This window comes from Vanessa tameamea, chromosome 25, assembly GCF_037043105.1.
Source record: "Vanessa tameamea isolate UH-Manoa-2023 chromosome 25, ilVanTame1 primary haplotype, whole genome shotgun sequence".
Lineage (NCBI taxonomy): Eukaryota > Metazoa > Arthropoda > Insecta > Lepidoptera > Nymphalidae > Vanessa > Vanessa tameamea.
The window spans coordinates 1451837-1472553 of NC_087333.1; the positions used below are offsets into that span (position 1 = coordinate 1451837).

The 20717-nt window shown below is 35.2% G+C and overlaps 1 protein-coding gene across 1 annotated transcript; it reads right to left on the reverse strand.

Moving 5' to 3' along the window:
- Positions 1 to 11191: 11191 nt before the first annotated feature.
- Positions 11192 to 17549, reverse strand: LOC113399507 (facilitated trehalose transporter Tret1-like). Its single transcript, XM_026638656.2, has 8 exons — positions 17433 to 17549; positions 16561 to 16790; positions 15825 to 16145; positions 15422 to 15551; positions 13572 to 13658; positions 13009 to 13226; positions 12319 to 12501; positions 11192 to 11483 (listed from the first exon to the last, which is right to left on the reverse strand). Exons 1-8 carry the CDS (start codon positions 17491 to 17493, stop codon positions 11235 to 11237), a joined length of 1479 nt encoding a protein of 492 aa, XP_026494441.1. The 5' UTR covers positions 17494 to 17549; the 3' UTR covers positions 11192 to 11234.
- Between the last annotated feature and the right edge of the window lie 3168 nt (positions 17550 to 20717).

Below are 20717 nucleotides of genomic sequence, written 5' to 3' on the forward strand. Positions count from 1 at the left end.
TAAAATATTTTTAATTATTTTATATATAACACAATATTTCAATCGATATAATAACGAATAGTTTGATAATAGACCATTGTAAACTATGTTTTTTTTCTATAAGTATTTAAATTTATATTCATAAACGAGTTTGAATGATTAATGAATACGTGTTATTATATATTTTTATTAATTAGAAAAACGAATATTAACGATTATTTTGAGTGTGGCACACGGACATAAGATCTCAAGGACTAAGACTTTATTCATTGATGATGTAAGAAATTATTAATATTCCTTACAGTTAATGGGCCACCTGATGATCAGTGGTCACTATGGTCAATAGATTTCGGCGCTATAAGACATAATAAATATTCCTTACACTGCCCATGCGTCAACCTTAGGAACTAAGATGTTATATTACTTGTGACTACAGTTACTCTGAATCACTCACCCTTCAAACCGGAACCCAACAATATATTTTCTGTAGTGTTTGGCAGTAATATATTACATTAACAGCCTGTAAATTTCTCACTCCTGGGCTAAGGCCTCCTCTCCTTTTGAGGAGAAGGTTTTGGGGCATAATCCACCACGCTGCTCCAATGCGGGTTAGTGGAATCCACATGTGGCAGAATTTCGTTGAAATTAGACACAAGCAGGTTTCCTCGCGACGTTTTCCTTCACCGCCGAGCACGAGATTAATTATAAACACAAATTAAGAACATTAAATTCAGTGGTGCTTGCGTGGGTTTGAACCCGAAATCATCGGTTAAGATGCGTTCTAACCACTGGGCCATCTCGGCTCTATTAATCTTTTTTATCTTTCTTAACATTATGTATGATTGAACAATGTAACGCTCAAATAAAAAAAAAAAAACATTGATAAATAAGGCAATATTACTCAATACAGGATTATATTAAACATTAAAAAGCACAGACTTAGTATCTATTGACTTCTAGACAGGATATATAAAAAAAAATGTTGTTTACATACATACTCTGTTACTAAAATAGTGGAGAAGAGTTACTGAGTTTTTTGGCGGTTCTTCCGGAACTGTGTAACAGTGTAACATGACGAACCAAAAGTTATTTTATTAGCCGACTTGAATAAAGAATATTTTGATTTTGATATTGATCATGTCTTATCAAAAGAGCATATGTCATAAAAATATATATTAAAAATCCGAAACATCTATTTAAAAAAAAAAAAGAAAACTATTTATTTTATTAACAATTGAGGAAACTGATAATTTAATTATATAATAGAAGATCATATGCATTATTTTTATTATACCATCGTCAAGGGAAATAAAAAAAAATTAAAGTACCTTATTGGAAAACGTTTACGTAGTATTGTCTAATGAGTACTCATTAGATAAGATAATTGATATTTGTTTGACAAAACAAGTTTTGTTTTTTTTTTATGGCACAGTTTGGCGGACGAGCATATGGGCAACCTGATGGTAAGTGGTCCCTATCGCCCATAGACAATGGCACTGTAAGAAATATTAACCATTCCCTACATCGCCAATGCTCCACCAGCCTTGGGAACTTTGATGATTTTGATTGATTATATTCCTTGTGCCTATAGTTACACTGGCTCACTCACCCTTCAAACCGGAACACAACAATAGTAAATGTTAAGCGGTATAATATAAGTGCGTGGTACCTATCCAGACGCACAAGGCTTGCACAAAGCCCTACCACCAAGTAAATTCGACTCACAAATGAGTTACACAAATGTTGCCAGAGTTTAAGACCGTTTACATAAGACTAAAGTCATCGCAATGTATTGTTGTTGTTAGTCGTGGTACACAGAACACACGTCGCAGCCAAATTGTTAAATAAGCTTTTTCATTAAAAGCCTAGCCATTTTATCAAACGCTGTTATTCAACCAGTGGGCTGAACGACTTCAGCCAATACATATCCATTTCATAGAATAAGGGATCATTTACTTTAGTCCCTCCTGAATATAGACAAAGGTATGCTAAAATAAAGGATGAGAAGAATCTAAATCTAGCTGCCTGCGGCGCTCATAGCGTGCTGATTTAAAGGCTACATACGCATACATCTTAACTAATGATTGCCGATTCAAAGCCAGGTAAACACTCGTGCATGCCTTAGCACTTAACATCAAGATTAAGGTCCGCCTATAAGATATAAAAAAACTTTTGAAAAAAACCAACTGTTATTATTAGAGCAATCGGGATTCTAAAGTTATGTTACACTGACGTATTTCGACCAACTCTGTTCTGGCACTCTCATAATCCAAAGCGAAGGCCGATCCGATACCACAGGAGGAAGAGGAGGAGCTTTTTTGCTATCCAAGACACGGAAGAGTAAACACTTCCAATTTCCAGACACAGGTTGATGTGAAGAACAATAGATTTTTAAATACCCAAATGGGCTTTGAACAGTACACAAGAATCAGTGGCTTTATGTGCTAACCAAACCCACGAGGCTGTCAGCATCGTAGTCTTGCCAAAATATTGCCTATATAGATTTTTTTTATTATAAACAAAACACCTGCTAGTTCGTTGAGAATTTATAAAAAGATTGGCCTACTTATAAACGATTGTACAGGGCACTATCAATATTATAAAATACTTATTTTGTATTATTGCTAACTTATCTGTAATAAATATTATTTATAATATTTATTACATAAAGATAAGTTAATAAATAATAAAGTTCAAAGACCTTTAATAGTCGCAACGCTACAAATGAAATACTGATTATATCACTTTTCACTAGATGGCGTTGTAAAGTAAATATTAATTTATCTTTAGAAATTACTTTTTTTTTTGTTTTGGCTTTTATTTGTGCCAAGGGGACACAGATTATTTCGCCAACGTCACGTGCGATGGAGAAGACACGATTGATCGGTACGGTCGAGATTACAGGCTTAATTTAATTTTGAAGGCATAATGCCAAATTTCGCTTGTCAATTTTTGACATATTTAAGCTAGTGTGCGTGTAATTGCGTGTGTGTGTATGATCACAACTAATTAAACCTATCGATATAAAGCGTTATGATGTTATTACATTATTAATTCCGTACATATTTTCTATGGGTTATATTTTTAATTATATATAAAATAAAATTACATATGTACGAATCATAATAAATTAATGAAATAATTATAACATATTGGACATGAAAAATAAAAAAAACTATTAAAATATTAAAATCGATTGTCTCTTATTGATTTTTTTTTTTGTAAAAAGACAAATCATAGACAATTTCGAGCATGTAATAATAATGGATAACACAAGTTACTTCGTTATTTTACATAGGATAAATAACGCAAAATTATATAACATTTTTATATTAAATTTTTTTTTAAGTATTATATCATTTTTAAGTATAAATGTTAACGTACTGATTTTTATGCACACAACGAGTTAACATTTCTTATCTCGATTCAATATTAGTTGTCCCTAATTTGAGGGTAGATCTGTTAAAGTAGAATGGAACTGTATATCACCTTCTTTTTAATAATGTAAACAGTCTGGATAAAATATTTAAAATTGTAAATAAATTGTGCAGTGATAAATAAAAATGCTCAAGTAAGTGAAAAGTAATTTTATTTTTTAATAAATAACTTTATCAAGTTTAATAATAGCTTCCGCTCTGCTTTACTGTGATCGAACCTCTATTAAACTCAATTTCTCATATTGTTTAACGTTATTTATAGTTTCTTAAACATTATATGGTAATATAACCTTCAACCTTTCTCAATAACAGACCGATAATAAGCTATATGGATGTTATATCATTGTATTGCAACCGGAGTTTACGGGTTCATATCTGGCCAAAAAATTCTCATATGCATAGATTATGTTTATAATTCGTCCATTCCTTTGTGGGCCTCCAAACCTCCAAATCCGGTCCTGTTCACCGACCAAAGATTCCACTATAGTGGTAAGTCATAAAGTAATTCTTAGGAATACTGTAGCATCAGTTAAGATCACATTGTTTAATGTTAGCATAAAATTTAGCATTTTTAAATTACTTTAGGTTAATAACACATTTGATCTCTCATAGTATACAAATCTAGATTTTTTGTTGTAAACAAATTGTGTTTGTGATAACATCGTTTACATCGTTTGCATTACACAAAATATTGTATCATCAAATAATTTAGTTAAACTTAAAGTAATGATACAATACTGATAAGGCGAACTGATCTTGGAATGCAATGAAATATACAAAACAGGTTCGCGTCGTTATAAATTATTCAGAGATAACACAATCACGTGCAGTTCAAGTAATGCTAATATGAATATCGTATTATTTAATTTAAAATTATAATTGATTAAAGAATTAAAAATCGGGTTCTTTTAAGGTAGGTTTTTGCAGACATTATTTCGACTGACTTAACTCTCGGATTTTTTAGTCTTAAACCGAACCGAATCCCCGTGTATTTAGTGTTGGACGGTAAAACAATCCTGCACGTCGTCATCATCCTCCTGCCCTTATCCCAATTTTATTTGGGGTCGGCGCAGCATGTCGTCTTCCATACTTCTCTGTCTGACGTCATCTCACAAGTAACATGTCGCCTTTCACACAATCCATCCATCGTTTATTTGGCCGTCCCCTACCTCTATACCCATCCACATCCATGCTCAAGACCTTCCTAACAACATGGTCCTCATTCCTCCGCATAATGTGCCCATACTATGACAGCCCGTTTCTACATAGCTTCTCGGTTATCGGTGCCAAAAGAATCCTGCACGCATCCGATGAAAATCTTCCACATGTGTATCCACGAATCTGATTCACTCCAAGAAAAATATAATTATTGAAATGAGTTGGTATATTCTAGCCTGATTATAGTCTTCTCTTCGATAGAAGAACAGGTTGCCCATACACTAACCTTATCAATAAGTTCAATGAGGTAATCAACAATATTTGCTGATAGAGCCCGTCTGGGTTCTTCTCCCACAACAATACTTATTATTGTTGTGTTTCGGTTAAAATTGTGAGTGAGCCAGTGTAACTACAGGCACAAGATGCATAACATTTTAATTTAATGACTTTGAGCAGTGGTGATCATCATGTACCATCTGCCAGTCCGCCTATATGACATAAAAAGAGACTATCTGGAAGGGATTATTGGCAAAAACAATATGTCATTTCGTTTTAATTTCAATAAATCGTCTAAAAATAATAATTTTTATCATATATTTGAACAAGCTTGGTAAGATTTGCAAATCTTGAAGTCGCGATGTTATCTAGCGTTAGGTTTTTCTGTATTGTTATAAGGATTATGTAAAAGGCCAAATCCTTGATGTGCTCATTCGTTATTTAATACTCTATAGTATATATTATACAACGGTTATTAAATATATAAACATATAATATCAACAAAGTACTTAAAGGTAGATCTAATAGTGTGACAATTTACGCCTTTGGTATGACAGGATCTTATCCAACTTAATTCAAATAAAAATATACTGTAGAACATTATTGTAAATCAATATTATCTTTGGCATAAAATTATGAGCCATCATGGAACTCGGCCGATGAGAAACATCGATATTTATTTAAATATGGTGAGGAGGCATGATGGATTTGGATGGATGGATAGGTAGGTGATCTAACAAATGGGCTATCTATGAGAAATATTAACCATTTCATACATGAACACTGCAGGACCAACATTGGGAGCTAAGATGTTATGTCCCTAGTGCCTACACTGGCTCACTCACCCATCCAATCGGAACACAATAACACTAAGTATTGCTGCTGGGTGGTAGAACAGATGTAACAGTGGGTGGTACATACCCGGACGGGTTTGCACAAAACCCTACCACCAAGTAACCGTTACCGTCATGCTATACGCGTTGGTCTCACCCTCAAGTCGAGCCTTTACATATTTCACATTCTAAAAGCCTAGCGTTTAAAACATTTATATTAAATAAAGATTTCGACTTTGACTATAACCTTGAAGAAATTTCTCTTAGAATAGATAGAAATCTGTGGATAAATTATCGGCGGTTCATAGTTTTTGAGGAGATATTCAAAATTACTGCAAAACTGTTTTCTTACGTAATTCGATGGTTTGAAATAACAAAATAAAAGTAAATATCCCAATGCTAAGGGCTAAGGCTTTTTCTCTCTTTCAGGATTAGATTTGCAGCATTTCATTCATTAAATAGCTTACCAGAATTTTATTTCTGTCCAGTACTGAAAATAGCCTTTTACTATTGAAATGGTACAATTAAACATTTTAGCCATCAAAGGCTGCCATTTTTTTAGGTTTGGGTTCGACAAATCAAATTTTAGTTAACGAACGTCGTGTGACATACTATATGTACATATAATGTATGTTTGGGGAGCTTATGTGTATTATTATTTCGCCATGTGTACAATAAGGAGCCGAGATAGCACACTGGAATAGAACGCATGTAGTTTTTAATGTAACAATTATTAAGTGAAATGCTTAAAAGGAATTATTATTTGATTTGTTTTGATTCGTTCAAGCCCGGAATTCATATTATACATATATTAATAAGATAAGGAAAATTGAAGAATAAAATGAGTTATCATTATAGTGTTGTATTATTTGTAGTATTTATTTTGCCGATCGAAAGTATGTTACATGTTTTGGTTGAGCCAGTGAAATTACAATGAATTTGTCGAATTGACGAATGATAAATCTTGAAATGTATATGTCTGTAAACGATAGTGACTATTTTCATTCAGTGGTGATCTGACTTACTTATGAAGCTGATATCGAGGTGGTCAGTTCAAATTGCCTGAAGTTTGGAAGTTGTCAGAAGTGTAGAACTCTTTCAGATCGTATTGCCGTCCAATCGGATTCTTAGAGTGAATAAATAGAGAGTTGATGCTCTTTTTTGCGCACACTTATAACATTGCCAGCGTAGTTCGTCATTCTGCGTTGAGAATGGTAACCATTTCCGTAATCGATCAGAAAGACATCGATAAATCATCAATCATAAGTTGGCATGACTAGTGGTAGTGCCACACTGCATACCTTCGGGCTGCAGCCGAATGAGCCGGCACGCGCGGGGAAGTACCACTCTCTCACTTAAAATCGGCGTAAAGTGGTAGCTATGCTTCCGCGTTTCGTCCGGTATGTGAGAGTCCAGAAGGCCCGATCCCCCTCCGCCGCAAAACATAATGTTTGTGCAGAATTTGGTTTCATTACCCCAGGAGGGTACTCAGCGACTGCGGTGGAGAATCCCTCTCTGGGCGTCCATGCTCAGGACGTACACCACCTGAGCAGGGATGTCCAGGCTGCCCACCGAACTCTGGGGGGGTGCAATTTTGCGCTTGCCACTATTCGGGGCAAGCGGAGCAGGCATCATAAGGCAACCCCTACCACCCACACTGTGGACTTCTGCAACATAAGGGGACTCGATTCCAACTTAAACGCTGTTCACTTACACCTTGAGACGGCGAAGCCGGCCTTGCTCTTTCTTACCGCTCATCCGGACCATCCGGATGGCTACCCGCTTATCGTCGATCCCCCTCTAGGCTCGTCGGACCACTGGCTCGGTCGGAGTACAGTGCCGGTTGCGCGGTACTCACGACCTCGTTTCGTGGGCTACCGCAGAGTGTGGCACTACAAGTCAGCAGATTGGGATGGGATGCGGTGCTTCTTTGCATCCTACCCATGGGGGCAGGTTTGTTTCTCGCCGGATGATCCGAGCGTTGTTGCTTACTCTGTCGCCGATGTGGTGCTTCAGAGTATGGAACTGTTCATTCCGTATTCTGCGGTCCCCATCGGTGGCAAGTCCCAGCCCTGGTTTGGTCGTTTCTGCAAAACGGCTTCACGCCGAAAATGGGAACGCTACCAAGACTGGGCTAATGTATCGGCGTCTCGTGATGTAAATACCAGCGCATTCAGAAAGGAATATAATTCTGCCTCTACATCCTTCAAAAACGTGGCCCCCCCGTTTCCGTCCGTGAAACAGACCCGTCCAATTATAGGCCCATAGCCATCACCTCCTTGTTCTTCAAGGTAATGGAGTCCATTATTAACTGCCAGCTCCTGCGGTACCTAGAGGAGTACCAGCTGATTAGCGACCGCCAGTACGGTTTCAGTCGGGGTCGCTCAGCCGGTGATCTTCTAGTTTACCTTACTCATAAATGAGCGGAAGCAGTTGAGAGCAAGGGGGATGCATTAGCAGCCAGTCTGGACATAGCGAAGGCCTTCGATCGCGTATGGCATAAAGCGCTTCTTTCGAAGCTTCCTTCCTATGGGCTTCCCGGGAAATTATGTAATTGGATTACTAGTTTTTTGGCAGATTGGAGCATCAAGGTCGTTTTCGACGGTGCATGCTCCGACTTAAAATTCGTCAATGCTGGTGTTCCACAAGGCTGCGTTCTATCACCCACTCTGTTTCTTCTGCATATCAATGACATGTTGCAAATCAGTAACATTCACTGCTATGCAGACGACAGCACCGTAGACACCTCATACACCGGCCGTGCTAATATTTCTCGGGGAAACGTCGAAGAAAACCGGAACAAACTTGTGTCTGAAATCGAGTCTTCATTAAACTAAGTCTCGAACTGGGGTTGGCTAAACCTAGTCCATTTCAACCCCAAAAAGACGCAAGTTTGCGCGTTAACTGCTAAAAAACACCATTTGTCGTATCTCCACGATTTGAGAACATTCCGTTAGCCGCCACAGCTAGTATCGGAATACTTGGCGTCGATATTTCGAGCCTCGTTCAGTTCCGCGGTCAATTGGAAGGCAAAGCCAAATTGGCATCAAAAAAGCTCGGTGTGCTCAGCAAGGCAAGACAGTATTTCACGTCGGCCCATCGTCTAAGCCTATACAAGGAGCAAATTCGGCCTCACATGGAATACTGCTCTCACCTCTGGGCGGGTGGTCCCCAGTACCAGCTCCATTTGACCGTATCCAACGTAGATCGGCTCGAATTATCGACGTTCAAGCCCTTTCCGATATGCTTGATCCTTTGGCTTTGCGTAGAGATGTTGGATCGCTGTGCATCTTCTACAGAATTTTTCACGGGGAATGTTCCGAGGAATTATTCGGATTAATCCCGGCTGCTGAATTTCACCTTCGGACATCTCGTCAGAATTCCAAATATCACCCGCACCACCTAGATGTCCGAAAATCCACAACAGCGCGATTTTTAAGACATTTTCTGCCTCGCACAACCACTCTGTGGAACCAGCTTTCGCCGGCGGTTTTTCCGAACCGATACGACTTGGGAACCTTCAAGAAAAGAGCGTACTCCTTCCTAAAAAGCCGGCAACGCACCTGCAAGCCCCCCGGTGTTGCAGATGTAAATGGGCGGTGGTAATCACTTTCCATCAGGTGAGCCTCCTCCTAGTTTGCCAAATCTAACATAAAAACAAAATCCGCATGTGTGCCTTCGTCAAAAAAAGATAACGGATTCTGAATACTAGATTACAAGAATCGAATCACAATAAAAATTCGACGTCATTACAAGGTTGTAATTTTTATAAGCGTATCTCTGCTGTAAATATTGATTTAAATTACTTTAGTTTTATCAAAATTTAAATAAGTATCATAATTATTTTAAGATAAAGTTTAATGTCGTAAAAAATACAATAATTAAATAGCTACAGCATGTACTATTATATCAATTTGATTTGGGTGACTTCATGTTTATAGTAATTTCTATTTTCGTTTTATAGAGAGAAAAACAGACGAGGTGGCTAGATTTATTATGGACTAACCATTTTGCATAAAATTGTTTTTTTGTTTTTTATGGATTTTAATTATGCCGAAAAGGCCTATTCGAGAACACATAAAACTATCTTGAAAATTTCTCGTCAAGCTTTTATATGATATAAAATTGAACAATGTAACAACATAATGAGTGTTATTTACTTCAAAGTTTATTAAGTAATGTTTTACTTTTAATTTATTTATCAGAATGGAAGGTTAAGGTCTTATACTATTATAATATCCTATAATATAGGTATAGTCCATTGAAATGTTAAAATTTTAGAGTCAAACTGAACATTTTCTAGAGGACGCAATTTTATTTGTGGGACATGTAGGGGGTGTCAGTACAACCTTAACCCCAAGTTTGTGGGGTTGCCGTACTTGTCCCCCGCCCGCCGTTTTTTGAAGAAAAAAGGGGTGGAAACATATTTTTAACTATATCTCCGAAACTATTAATTGTACGGAAAATTTGTAAGGACATAATTTGTAGCAAATTGTTGTGGCTACAATTATGTTTATGTGACTTTTTACCATAAACTTAATATTTAAAAAGTTATAAGCAAAAAAGTGAGATTTTTTTTTTGCTTAATAACTTTTTTCTGTTCATTATAGCACAAAATCAATCAGGTCAGAACAAATTTATAGACGACTTTATATTGACCAGGTTCGATCAGAATTTATATCGACCAGGTTCATCAATGCTCATGATAACTTAGCCAAAACATCATGTTTCAAATCAAATCATATATAAAAAAGCTATTATTGTTTTTAACGTATTTGCTAATTAAATGAATCAGGCGCTATATTAATTTTATATTATTTATTATTATTCCTAAAAATTCTAACAATATAACTATGTACGTTTTAAATTAAACTACTATATCACATGGTTGAAATTTGTCTAATTTTTAACAAAATTCAACTATTTTTATTTGGGGCACAGATGTGATGTGCGTATTCACCAAACAAATCTTTTTACTTATTATTACCCTTTCAACAGGCGATAGGATTATTATTTTTCTTATTTACTTCGCGTTCATTTACTAATAATCAAAATTATCTAATGTTTTCTGTAATCCAATAAAACATATTACGTTTGCTATATAATGTAAGTTATAAACAATAAATAGTTTTTCACTCAAACAAAATTAAAGCATCTTCATAACGGAAAACTGTTTCCGAAAATAGAAATAAATGACAATTTGTTTAGTAATCTTCATCTTCATTATGGAAATTCGTTGGTTCTAACGGAGCTACTTTTGTCACATATTAAGTATTAAATAAAAGACACAATGAAATAAATTAACAAACAGAATAATTAAATGAAAAGAAATATTTAAATTGCTATTAAAAATCGCTCATGAATAACCAAAATAAATTAAAATGATGTTTTATAATACCGCATATAATAGAAAGAGACAATGAGAAATAAAAAGAGAGGCAAAGCGATTTCGGACAGTTTTCTCTACTGTAAGCCGCGCAAAGGAACTCCATTTCATAAAAAGGGGTTAAGGAAAATAAGACAACGGTACTTAAAAATATATAATTGACAGCTACACTCGCGGTTGACACCTCCTTCTACTTTTCTTCAAAAACAGCGGCTGTATTGCATCAGCTGATAGACCTTTCGTCTCGGGAAGGCAGAAGTGACTGTAGGCTGCTCCTAGGAAGCACACCACTGAGAAGCCGTAGAATATAGGTCCAAGACCAAAGATTTGTACTAAGGGGTAGAAGACGATGATTGTACCGAAGTTCATGATCCACATACATGCCATTGAGAAACTGTTGCAGAGCCCGCGAACCTGAAATACAAAACACTTTAATATGGTGAACAAAGTCTTATGGCATTGACGACCTCTGTGGTCGAGTAGTGTGTACACCGGTTTTCATGGGTACGCCACTCCGAGGTTCCGAGTTCGATTCACGACCGAGTCGATCTAGAAAAAGTTCATTAGTTTTCTATGTTGTCTTGGGTCTGGGTGTATGTGGTACCGTCGTTACTTCTGATTTTCCATAACACAAGTGCTTTAGCTACTTACATTGGGATCAGAGTAATGTATTTGATGTTGTCCAATGTTTATATCGTTTCATTTGACGCAACATATTAGCGTATTTTATCATTTATATTATTATTTATTTAGTCTCATGTTACCATAACAATCTTAAAATCTAAGGCACAGTTAATATTTCATACAATGCCAATTTGTATGAGTGGTAATTACTTTCCAGGTGGGTCTATACTGGGATGGGTATATACTGTACTATGGGTGGGAATATACTGTTCTTTGCCTCATTATTAGAGCAGGCGTCGTCAACAACTTGCTTCAACCGTCCACATATGGTTTGTTTAGAGTCACTGTGCAGCTCGTGCGTCCAATGTTTTGGGAATAAGAAGAATATTTAGTATATTTGAGTTATTTTCCGATTCAGTTAAATCAATTATTAATGGCTAGTGAAATGCTTTTATAGTCAAAAGTACTTGTCGGATCCCTCTTGTATATTCCATGATGGGCCGAATATGGTTTGAACCGAATGCGAAGTTTGGCAATTGCATTTTCGCCCGCTTTACTTTTAGACTATTGATTTGACAGTGATTTTCATGTTCTTGTAATTAAAAAAATTAATTAACTCTCTTACCTCAGGGAGAAATACCTCAGCGGTCAGTACGAACGGGACGACGGCTGCTCCAAGGTTATAGACTAAGGAATAACCATATATGCAAAATGCTGTGAACCAATGCGGTGCCCAGTGTACGTGGAGCTGAGAGCCGAGTAATGACGTTAAGATGCCGGATAGCATAGATGTGACTGTCATAAGTGACTGAAAACCAAATGACAAATATTCTTAATGGTGTCTTCTTCTATTATTCCATTCAACGGCAATACACCGATAATCGTTAGGTGTATAATGGCATTTAGTTATTCTGGCTCATAGCCTTCAAATCGAAACAAATCAATATATGTTACTGCTATTCCACGGCTGTTTAAGTGATGAGTAGGGTTTACTTGGTAGGAGAACTTTTTGCAAATCTGAATATCACCTACTCATCAGATACGCTACCATAAAAAAGTAACACCTTAGTATTGTTTTTGAAGGGTGAGTGAGCCAATATAACTACAAGCAAAGAGGACGTAACATTACTTATGTCAGTATCATAGATTTCAATTTGCAACAATGTTTATATAGATATTTTCATTTTTGTATTCTAATTAAAGAATTAAATTATTTTATTTTAGTATCTATTTTTCTAATTAGACGCTTTCTATATTTTGTTTACTTTTGAACCCTTTAAAAATTGTATTATATGAACCAAAATAAAGAAATTACCTTTCTACCGTATTTGTCTAACATACAACCGCAAACCAAACTTGCGACCAAGTAGGCCACGGCCAGTAATATAGAGCAAGTATTTGGATCCATCGTGGGCAGAGCCTCCATAAATAGAGGTTCCGCGTACACTTGCAAAACAATGGAACCCATTGAAATCGTTATCGCCATCACTATAAGAACTGCGAGCAATGCGTTCTTCGATGTTTCAGATCGTCCTGCAATTTAAGTGTAATTTAACCTCCTCACAAATATTATTGGTGAGTTGGTTTGTTACGCTTTCATGTCCAAACTACTTAACTGATAGCTAAAATTTTGTATAGGAACTCAGAATAGAAGGTAGTGCACCTAAAATTCTAACGAATTCCTCCTCCCCCCTTCACACGTGGGCAATGATGCAGGTGCAATGTATTAATAAGTTCCTTTTAATATATTAGGTGGATTTTAAAATAATATTGACACTTTAAACTGATGATGATCAGAAAAGCATACAACATAATATAAAGCTAAGATCTTTGCGTACTTGTCATCGACGTCTGTTTTCATAAAAAAAAAAAACATACTTAGAAACTGCCACGCTGATTCTCGTTTTTCATCTTTTGTAGTGAAGCTTAGCGGATCGTCCAAAAGTTCAGCGGTTACTTTCGCATCTAAAACATTTCAAAGAAAAATACGATTAAATAACAAACTTAAACTCAGAGTATGATTTGGATCCTGATCCAATTATTTGTACTAACGTTGAATGGAATAATCAGGTATCATGATGAATAAAAAGTCTACTTAAAAATATCAGCCTGTGGTAAGATTTCGTATGAGTAGGATTACTCACTTAGGACCCCACGCATAACTTACCCCCCCGCCAAATACTACCCTTAGCTCGTCTGGTTTTCTAAAATAAATTGACAAAAAAACTATATTGGTTGATTGAACTGATTTGTGTAGCTGGATATGAATCATAAATATTTATAGAGATTTTTAGAAATAAAAACGTAATTAAAGTTTTCATTTGAATGAATCAACTAATGAAATAGAACCAAGTGGCAATTTATAATAGTAGCAATAGCTTCCTACTTTAACTAGTAAACTCTCATACATTTGTATTAGGGAATCAGCGACTGCCTCATTGCTCTAGTGGCTAGATATAAGGCTGCAGGTCCATAGGCTTCAAACATAAGGTTAAACCCAGCCTGATCTGAATTCAAGCGCCAAAAAAAGTAGTAACAGTGAGTTTTGAAATCGGAAGTTCGTATTTTCCCTTGGTTTAGGAATCAAGTGAAACCTTTGTTCCTGCGCCTGAACTATCCCATCGGAATAATCCGATAAGTCATAAGACTGAGAGAATAAAAATTGCACCTTTACTTGCGGACACACTTGCGCACTGTAATATCATGCGTACCTGTCTGGTCTCTGGTCTGAGATTGACGACCGTGGTCGAAATTGGTCAAGACGACATCATCATTGGATATTTTTTTTGAGCTTATCGTGCCAAATTTTTAAATAGCCTAAGTTTAGGTGGATATAAAGCTGACAAGATTCAGGTAAAGGTCCTATGTGTTCGTTTACACTTTGCTTACCTTGATTCTAATCTGCGATTATAATCAATGTTTACACGTATTAATTGTATAACATTCACACATTTGCAATTTAGCTGAAAGTGTTTTCGTATCATTCAAACAAATAAATTAAATCGTTGAAGCATATTATGTCAATACATTTAAAGAGACAGATATCTGAAATCTAGAATCAGATAACTTTTTATTACTGATATCAAAGGTAGGTTGCTTTGAGTATATATCGCGCTTATGCGTTATTTAAATTTAATTTATATCCTTCTGTTTGTCTAGCTACTTAAATTTTACAATGAAATTTTATGAGAGTTTTTGAATAGTCTTAACGGTCGTCTGTTATCAAATTACGTCCAGAAAATAGTTTTATTTGAGTTACGCTGATTCCTTTTTACTATGCAATCGTTAGCGGAAAAACTTAAATAAAAATATATGTTAACCGACAACATGTAACGCATTTCCACTACATTGAAAAAATATAATTAAACCAATTAGCAATAAATTTCCCACTGCTGGGCTAAGGCCTTCTCTCCCTTTGAGGAAAAGGTTTTGAAGCATATTCCACCACAATGCTCCAATGCGGTCTGGTGGAATACACATGTGGCAGAATTACGTTGAAATTAGACGCATGCAGGTTTCCTCACGATGTTTTCGTTTACCGCCGAGCACGAGATGAATTATAAACACAAATTAAGCACATGAAACTTCAGTGGTGCTTGCCTGGGTTGGACCCAAAATCATCGGTTAAGATGCATGCGTTCTAATTACTAGGCCATCTCGGTTCACCCACCTGATTTCGGCCCATTAACAAGTTGTTAAAAATAATTTATCGACATCTAAACACTCACCATCATTTCCAGCTTCTAATATTAAATTTATCTTTGGATCCAACTGTAGTTTAATTTTTTTTATCTCAATTTCTATTTCTTTCGAATTTAGTTCGAACCGATGATAGAAAGCAATCGATTCTGCAGCTTCCTAAAATAATATAACCCCGTCATTAGCTGTACTAAAAACTTCACTACATTCAGCAAAGAAAGAAAGTGTATTAATTTGTACCATATGATTATATAGCGATATAAAGCGCTTTAACAATTTCAAAATACATTATTTAACTGCATTACAGTATAATAAATTTTCTATTTAATTTAAACTCAACTGCCAAGTCTAAGCCAGCTAAGATCTCAAGACGTTATCATCGCAATGTTGCAATAAAATCTTTAAACAATATTATAATAATAAAAAGATTACCTTTTCTTTACCACATTTTAATAAAAACACCGGTGACTCCTTTAACAGCGCTAACATCACTATATAAAAAACTGATAGTGTTAAATGAACATACAAAACATTATAGTAAGATAAATAACCCCCCAATGCATAGGAAAATAATAATCCAACGAAAAATCCAGACACAGTCGTTGACGTTAGACCTCCTCTAATGGAATCGTGGGATATTTCTGATATGAACACAGACGATACTGCCTGCCCTGCGGCTCCAACGCCTGCTAATCCAACAGCAAATATTATCACGTATACAGATTTGCTAACAGAGATAAGCGCCCATGTCATCTGAAATTATTAAACCTTAATTTAATATGGCTCATATAAATCTAACAATATTAAACCTTAATTTAATATGGCTCATAGTGTTTCAAACTTTGGCTATGTCATTAATAAACTATGGGATCGGTAGTAGGTATCAAAACAATGTTAAATAAATTATAAACAAATAAGAAATAGTAGACCTGTAATAGTATTAAAAAAGTAACACTATTAAATAAATGTTTCTTTGAAATCCAACGAACAACTATCGATTAGAAGGAGAGACAATTAGAGAGAGATGAAAAATAGAATAAATATTCCTTAATCATAACAATATTAATATATTTCTGGTAACGAATGCCGAGAAAAACGAAATCGATTTATGCCAAATGTAGTCATTTCACGTATATCCACGTATTGTTTATCTGCCTATGTAACTCACCACATATGGTAAGCCGAATAGCATAGCGGAGTATTTCCTTCCGAACTTGTCAACAGTGTATCCACAAAATGGCGTTGCGACCAACGCTCCAATGTTTGTAATACTTCCCAATAGTGATAATTGCGCAGTCGTCATGGGTGCGTCCAGTATTGTTTCGTTTGATTTAAATACCGCAAATGTGTATGATGGCCAAGCATATATGAATCCAGTGAGAGATACGAGATTGGCAACTAGAAAGACAAAATTTGTTCGATGTTGTATGTAACTTAGCTACGGTTAACTAAAGTTATAAAAAATATTTTCAACAATTTAAACACTCGTAAAACACGTAAACAATTTGTTTTGACTTGATTCGGTGGAGCCAGGATCCCCTTTTTTTCACGCAGTGGAAACCTTCAGCGTATCCGGTCCCCTTTGGGGAAACCGGGTTATGTGGGATTCCCACCCACTAAAACCACCGCAATGGCCGTCCTCTGCACGGATTGAATTGGCTGTGGGATCGTTTCAATATAACGCATCCACGTCCCGTGCAGTGCTCTACTCGAGGTTCAGCGGAGCTTTTCTTAGGGGGCGACCGTAATCTCACCCCCCGCACTCCTCGCTATTGCGTACAGCATCACGAGGCCATCCCGGCTGCCATCCTCCTTAAGGCCGTCTGAAATAGAAAACGTGAGGCCCTCACCTCACGCGTCCACGACCCAGAGTCACGTCCTATCGGGATCCCGTCTCATCAGACCATGAGAATGCACGTGTATTTGGGATCACTTTAACACTATAATATCTGTCTAATCTATCGTCATGATTGTACTCCATAACGGAAATCTAATAGTAAAATCTATTTATATATACTATATTTTAGTAAATCAACTAACTTATCATTGTTGATGCAATTTGCACTAAAAATGCAGATTTTTTCAATTTGAATTCCTCCATTTTGTTACTTAATCGAGAATCGACACTACAATGAATATTACTCCTCGTACATATGATGTTAAATTACATATATTATATAAATTATATAAAACTATGGTTTATTGTTTCGGATTAGATAATAAAATATCACTCAGCACTGTTAAAATTTATTTAGTTTCCATAACCTGACTTTGCTTCAAATATATTCTATAAACAATGTCGTCAGAATTAATATTATTGATGATGATGATCTCTTCCTGATAGATTTCGTACGGTGGCGTTGTCATGGGAGATGAGCCCACTGCTCAGTTTATGCATAAGTGCTCTCTTTATTTCCTGGCTTTCATTATCCGATGGGACGGAAAATCCAAGACAACCGAAAAGAGTTCAAGTGCAGAATGTTGCATCGAAAGGTGTCCAACGGCATTCGTGTCTTGCGACCTTTCAGATTCCGGATTAGTTCTGAAAATGTATCCAAAGAGAAACCCAAGATTTCTTTTGGTAATAATCTAAGTAATAATTTCAACATAATTGTATGAAATTAAACTGAAACATAATTACTGGGATAAAACATAGTTATATATATATAATTGAACTTGCAATAGATATATGAACACAACACAAACAAAGAAAGAGGACTACATAAAAAGGGGGACAAAGGATCTTAGCAATAAGAAGTATTTCTTCCAGACAGGCTGTTGATAGACTTAATATAAAATTGTTACTATAGGTCGTATATACTCAAAATAGTCAAGTTTTTAGCTACCTCATTGGTCTCATTGGCTACATATGAGGCCGCAGATAACGAGGTCGATTTTAGATGAAAGTTATTGGGTTTTGTGCAATTCACAATCGGGAAGCCGTTGGTCCTGCGCCTAAACTCTTTCCAGTCGTGTTGGATTTACCGTCACGTCGGATTGTAGGAGTGCATCTGTGCATAATCACACACTTGCGCATTATAATATATCCTAAGTAGTTAGCTGGTCTACTTTCAGGTTCTCCGCTGTGGCCAAAATCAATCAATCAACAAAAAACAGTCTTTAGATATTAAAATTAAGAGCTAATGATATAAAAGTGTGCCCAAAACAGTTAAATGACTTGATATATTTTTCCCGATGACAAATGTCCTATCATAGTTTATATATAGCATAATAGTTATTAGATGTTATAAAAAGAAAGTTCGGGGCGGAATTTGATTACTTCGAATCTGGGAAAAATTGTCTCGAGTCGGAGCAGACTATAAATTGATACAATTCCCGTCTTCTGACTATTAATAATTATGTTGAGTCAATATTTGGCTAACGAGCGATGTAAAAATTGAACCTTTGTGCTATTGTCATAGCTTAAGTTAACCAAATGTCGATTTAAAATTACTTAACCTATATCATTTCAATTTTAGATTTTAATTACCTCAGACACAAATATAATCTTTTGACAATTTAAAAAAAATTTTTACTTTATTTTATCATGAAGAAATCGTTCAAGTAACAGACACTCTAACGAATCGACATCATCTTGTTTATTTCGTTTCTCCTATCGTTCACCCCTTAACAAATGTCATATTATAGAAGAACTCGTATCTGATAGAGCATTCTAACCGTTATATCTAATGAAATAAGGTTCATTATAAATATTTTAAATTCATCCGTGTCGCCTACTTTACGCGTGTTGTGAACGATATCTAACAGCAAATAGTTTTCTGATAGTGTCATTTCATCTTATGTAAATATAATTACTCCAAAAAGTACAGTTAGCAGATAAATATAAATGCTTTCAAATTATTAATAAAAATATACTCATGGGTATATTTTATATCGATGAATGACAACGCCAGCCAGGCGGTTAGTACGGTTAGTACGGCCAGATCTTCAACTAAAAATGAATTGGCGAAAACTTTACAATTTTATATAAAAACAAAAAAAAAATATTGTCTTACGAAGACAAAATTATTTTGCAGAGAGATAAATTTTCATAAATTGAAATATGTTGTATTGCGGTACTGTTAAATATTAGTATTATTATTTTATATGATACATTAAGATTATTATGTTTATCTATCTTACGTCGTCGTATGACGAGAGCTGTCTGTATAGACACATTCATAGTCCGACACATCTACGAAGGGTACAATTGAAAATCAGTGTGTGGTTAAGGAACTCAATTTGGTCGCTGAATGGTACCTTTATTTGGGAGACGTTTGCAGTCATTGTTGTTTTAATCATTATTTTTTTCTTTATTGTTTAGATTAAGTAAGGTTTTTTTTATCTATTTTTGTTATTATTTAAATATATTATTTCTTATTATTAAGTGCTTTGCATTGGACAACAAATTTCTAAACTATTCAAAATGGCATCAATTAAATTATGAATTGTTCCGAACGAATTATTTTGCCAAAAACCTTCGGTCGGACACTAATTGTAAGCGACCTCATTATTCATATTATGAAAATTATACACAAATATTTATTGAGAAACGTATTTTGCTGATGGTACTAGCTGCGCAGGATTTGCATACGTGGCATAATTATATATATATCATAAAATAATTTACTGTCCAAATAATTTATGTTATCATTTACAGTAAGACTGTTTGCATGTATGTGTATTGACGTCTTGTAAGTTTTTAAACATATCCTTAAGCAAAGCTTGCTTTCCTAGATCTACGATACAGTTATTTTTGGTATTCTAATTATAAATTTTCTAATCTATTCGAAACAATAGAAGAAGGAATTTATAATTTCCTAAGAAAAGTCAGAATTCTGAAATAACATTTAACGTTGACAGTTAACTTTTGACATTGACAGTTTAAAATTTCGGCTTAGAAATTAGAATCAGTATGAGTCAATTATCTTGTGAACATTACCTAAAAAAGCCTACACAATTAATATTTAATTGTGTAGGCTTTTTTATCTGTATATAATTTTTGACACTAATTTTGGTGTTACCAGTTTATAGTCAAAAGCTACTTTAAAATTGTTATTATTCTATTATAATAATCAATGTTATTGTAAATAAACATAATAGGTATTTTGTAAATGTATCGTAACAGAGACGTCAGAATAATTGAATCATTTGAAACAGGCCTTTTTATACCAGACAGTTTCAGCGTATTGTATTATCAGTTACATTAAGATCACTATCGTTTAATGTTTGCTTAAATGCTTTTCAACATTTGTGTTCCAAATGAAGTTCAAGGCAATTAAAAAAAAGAATTTAAATATTATTTAAGAAAGTAATATTTGTTTT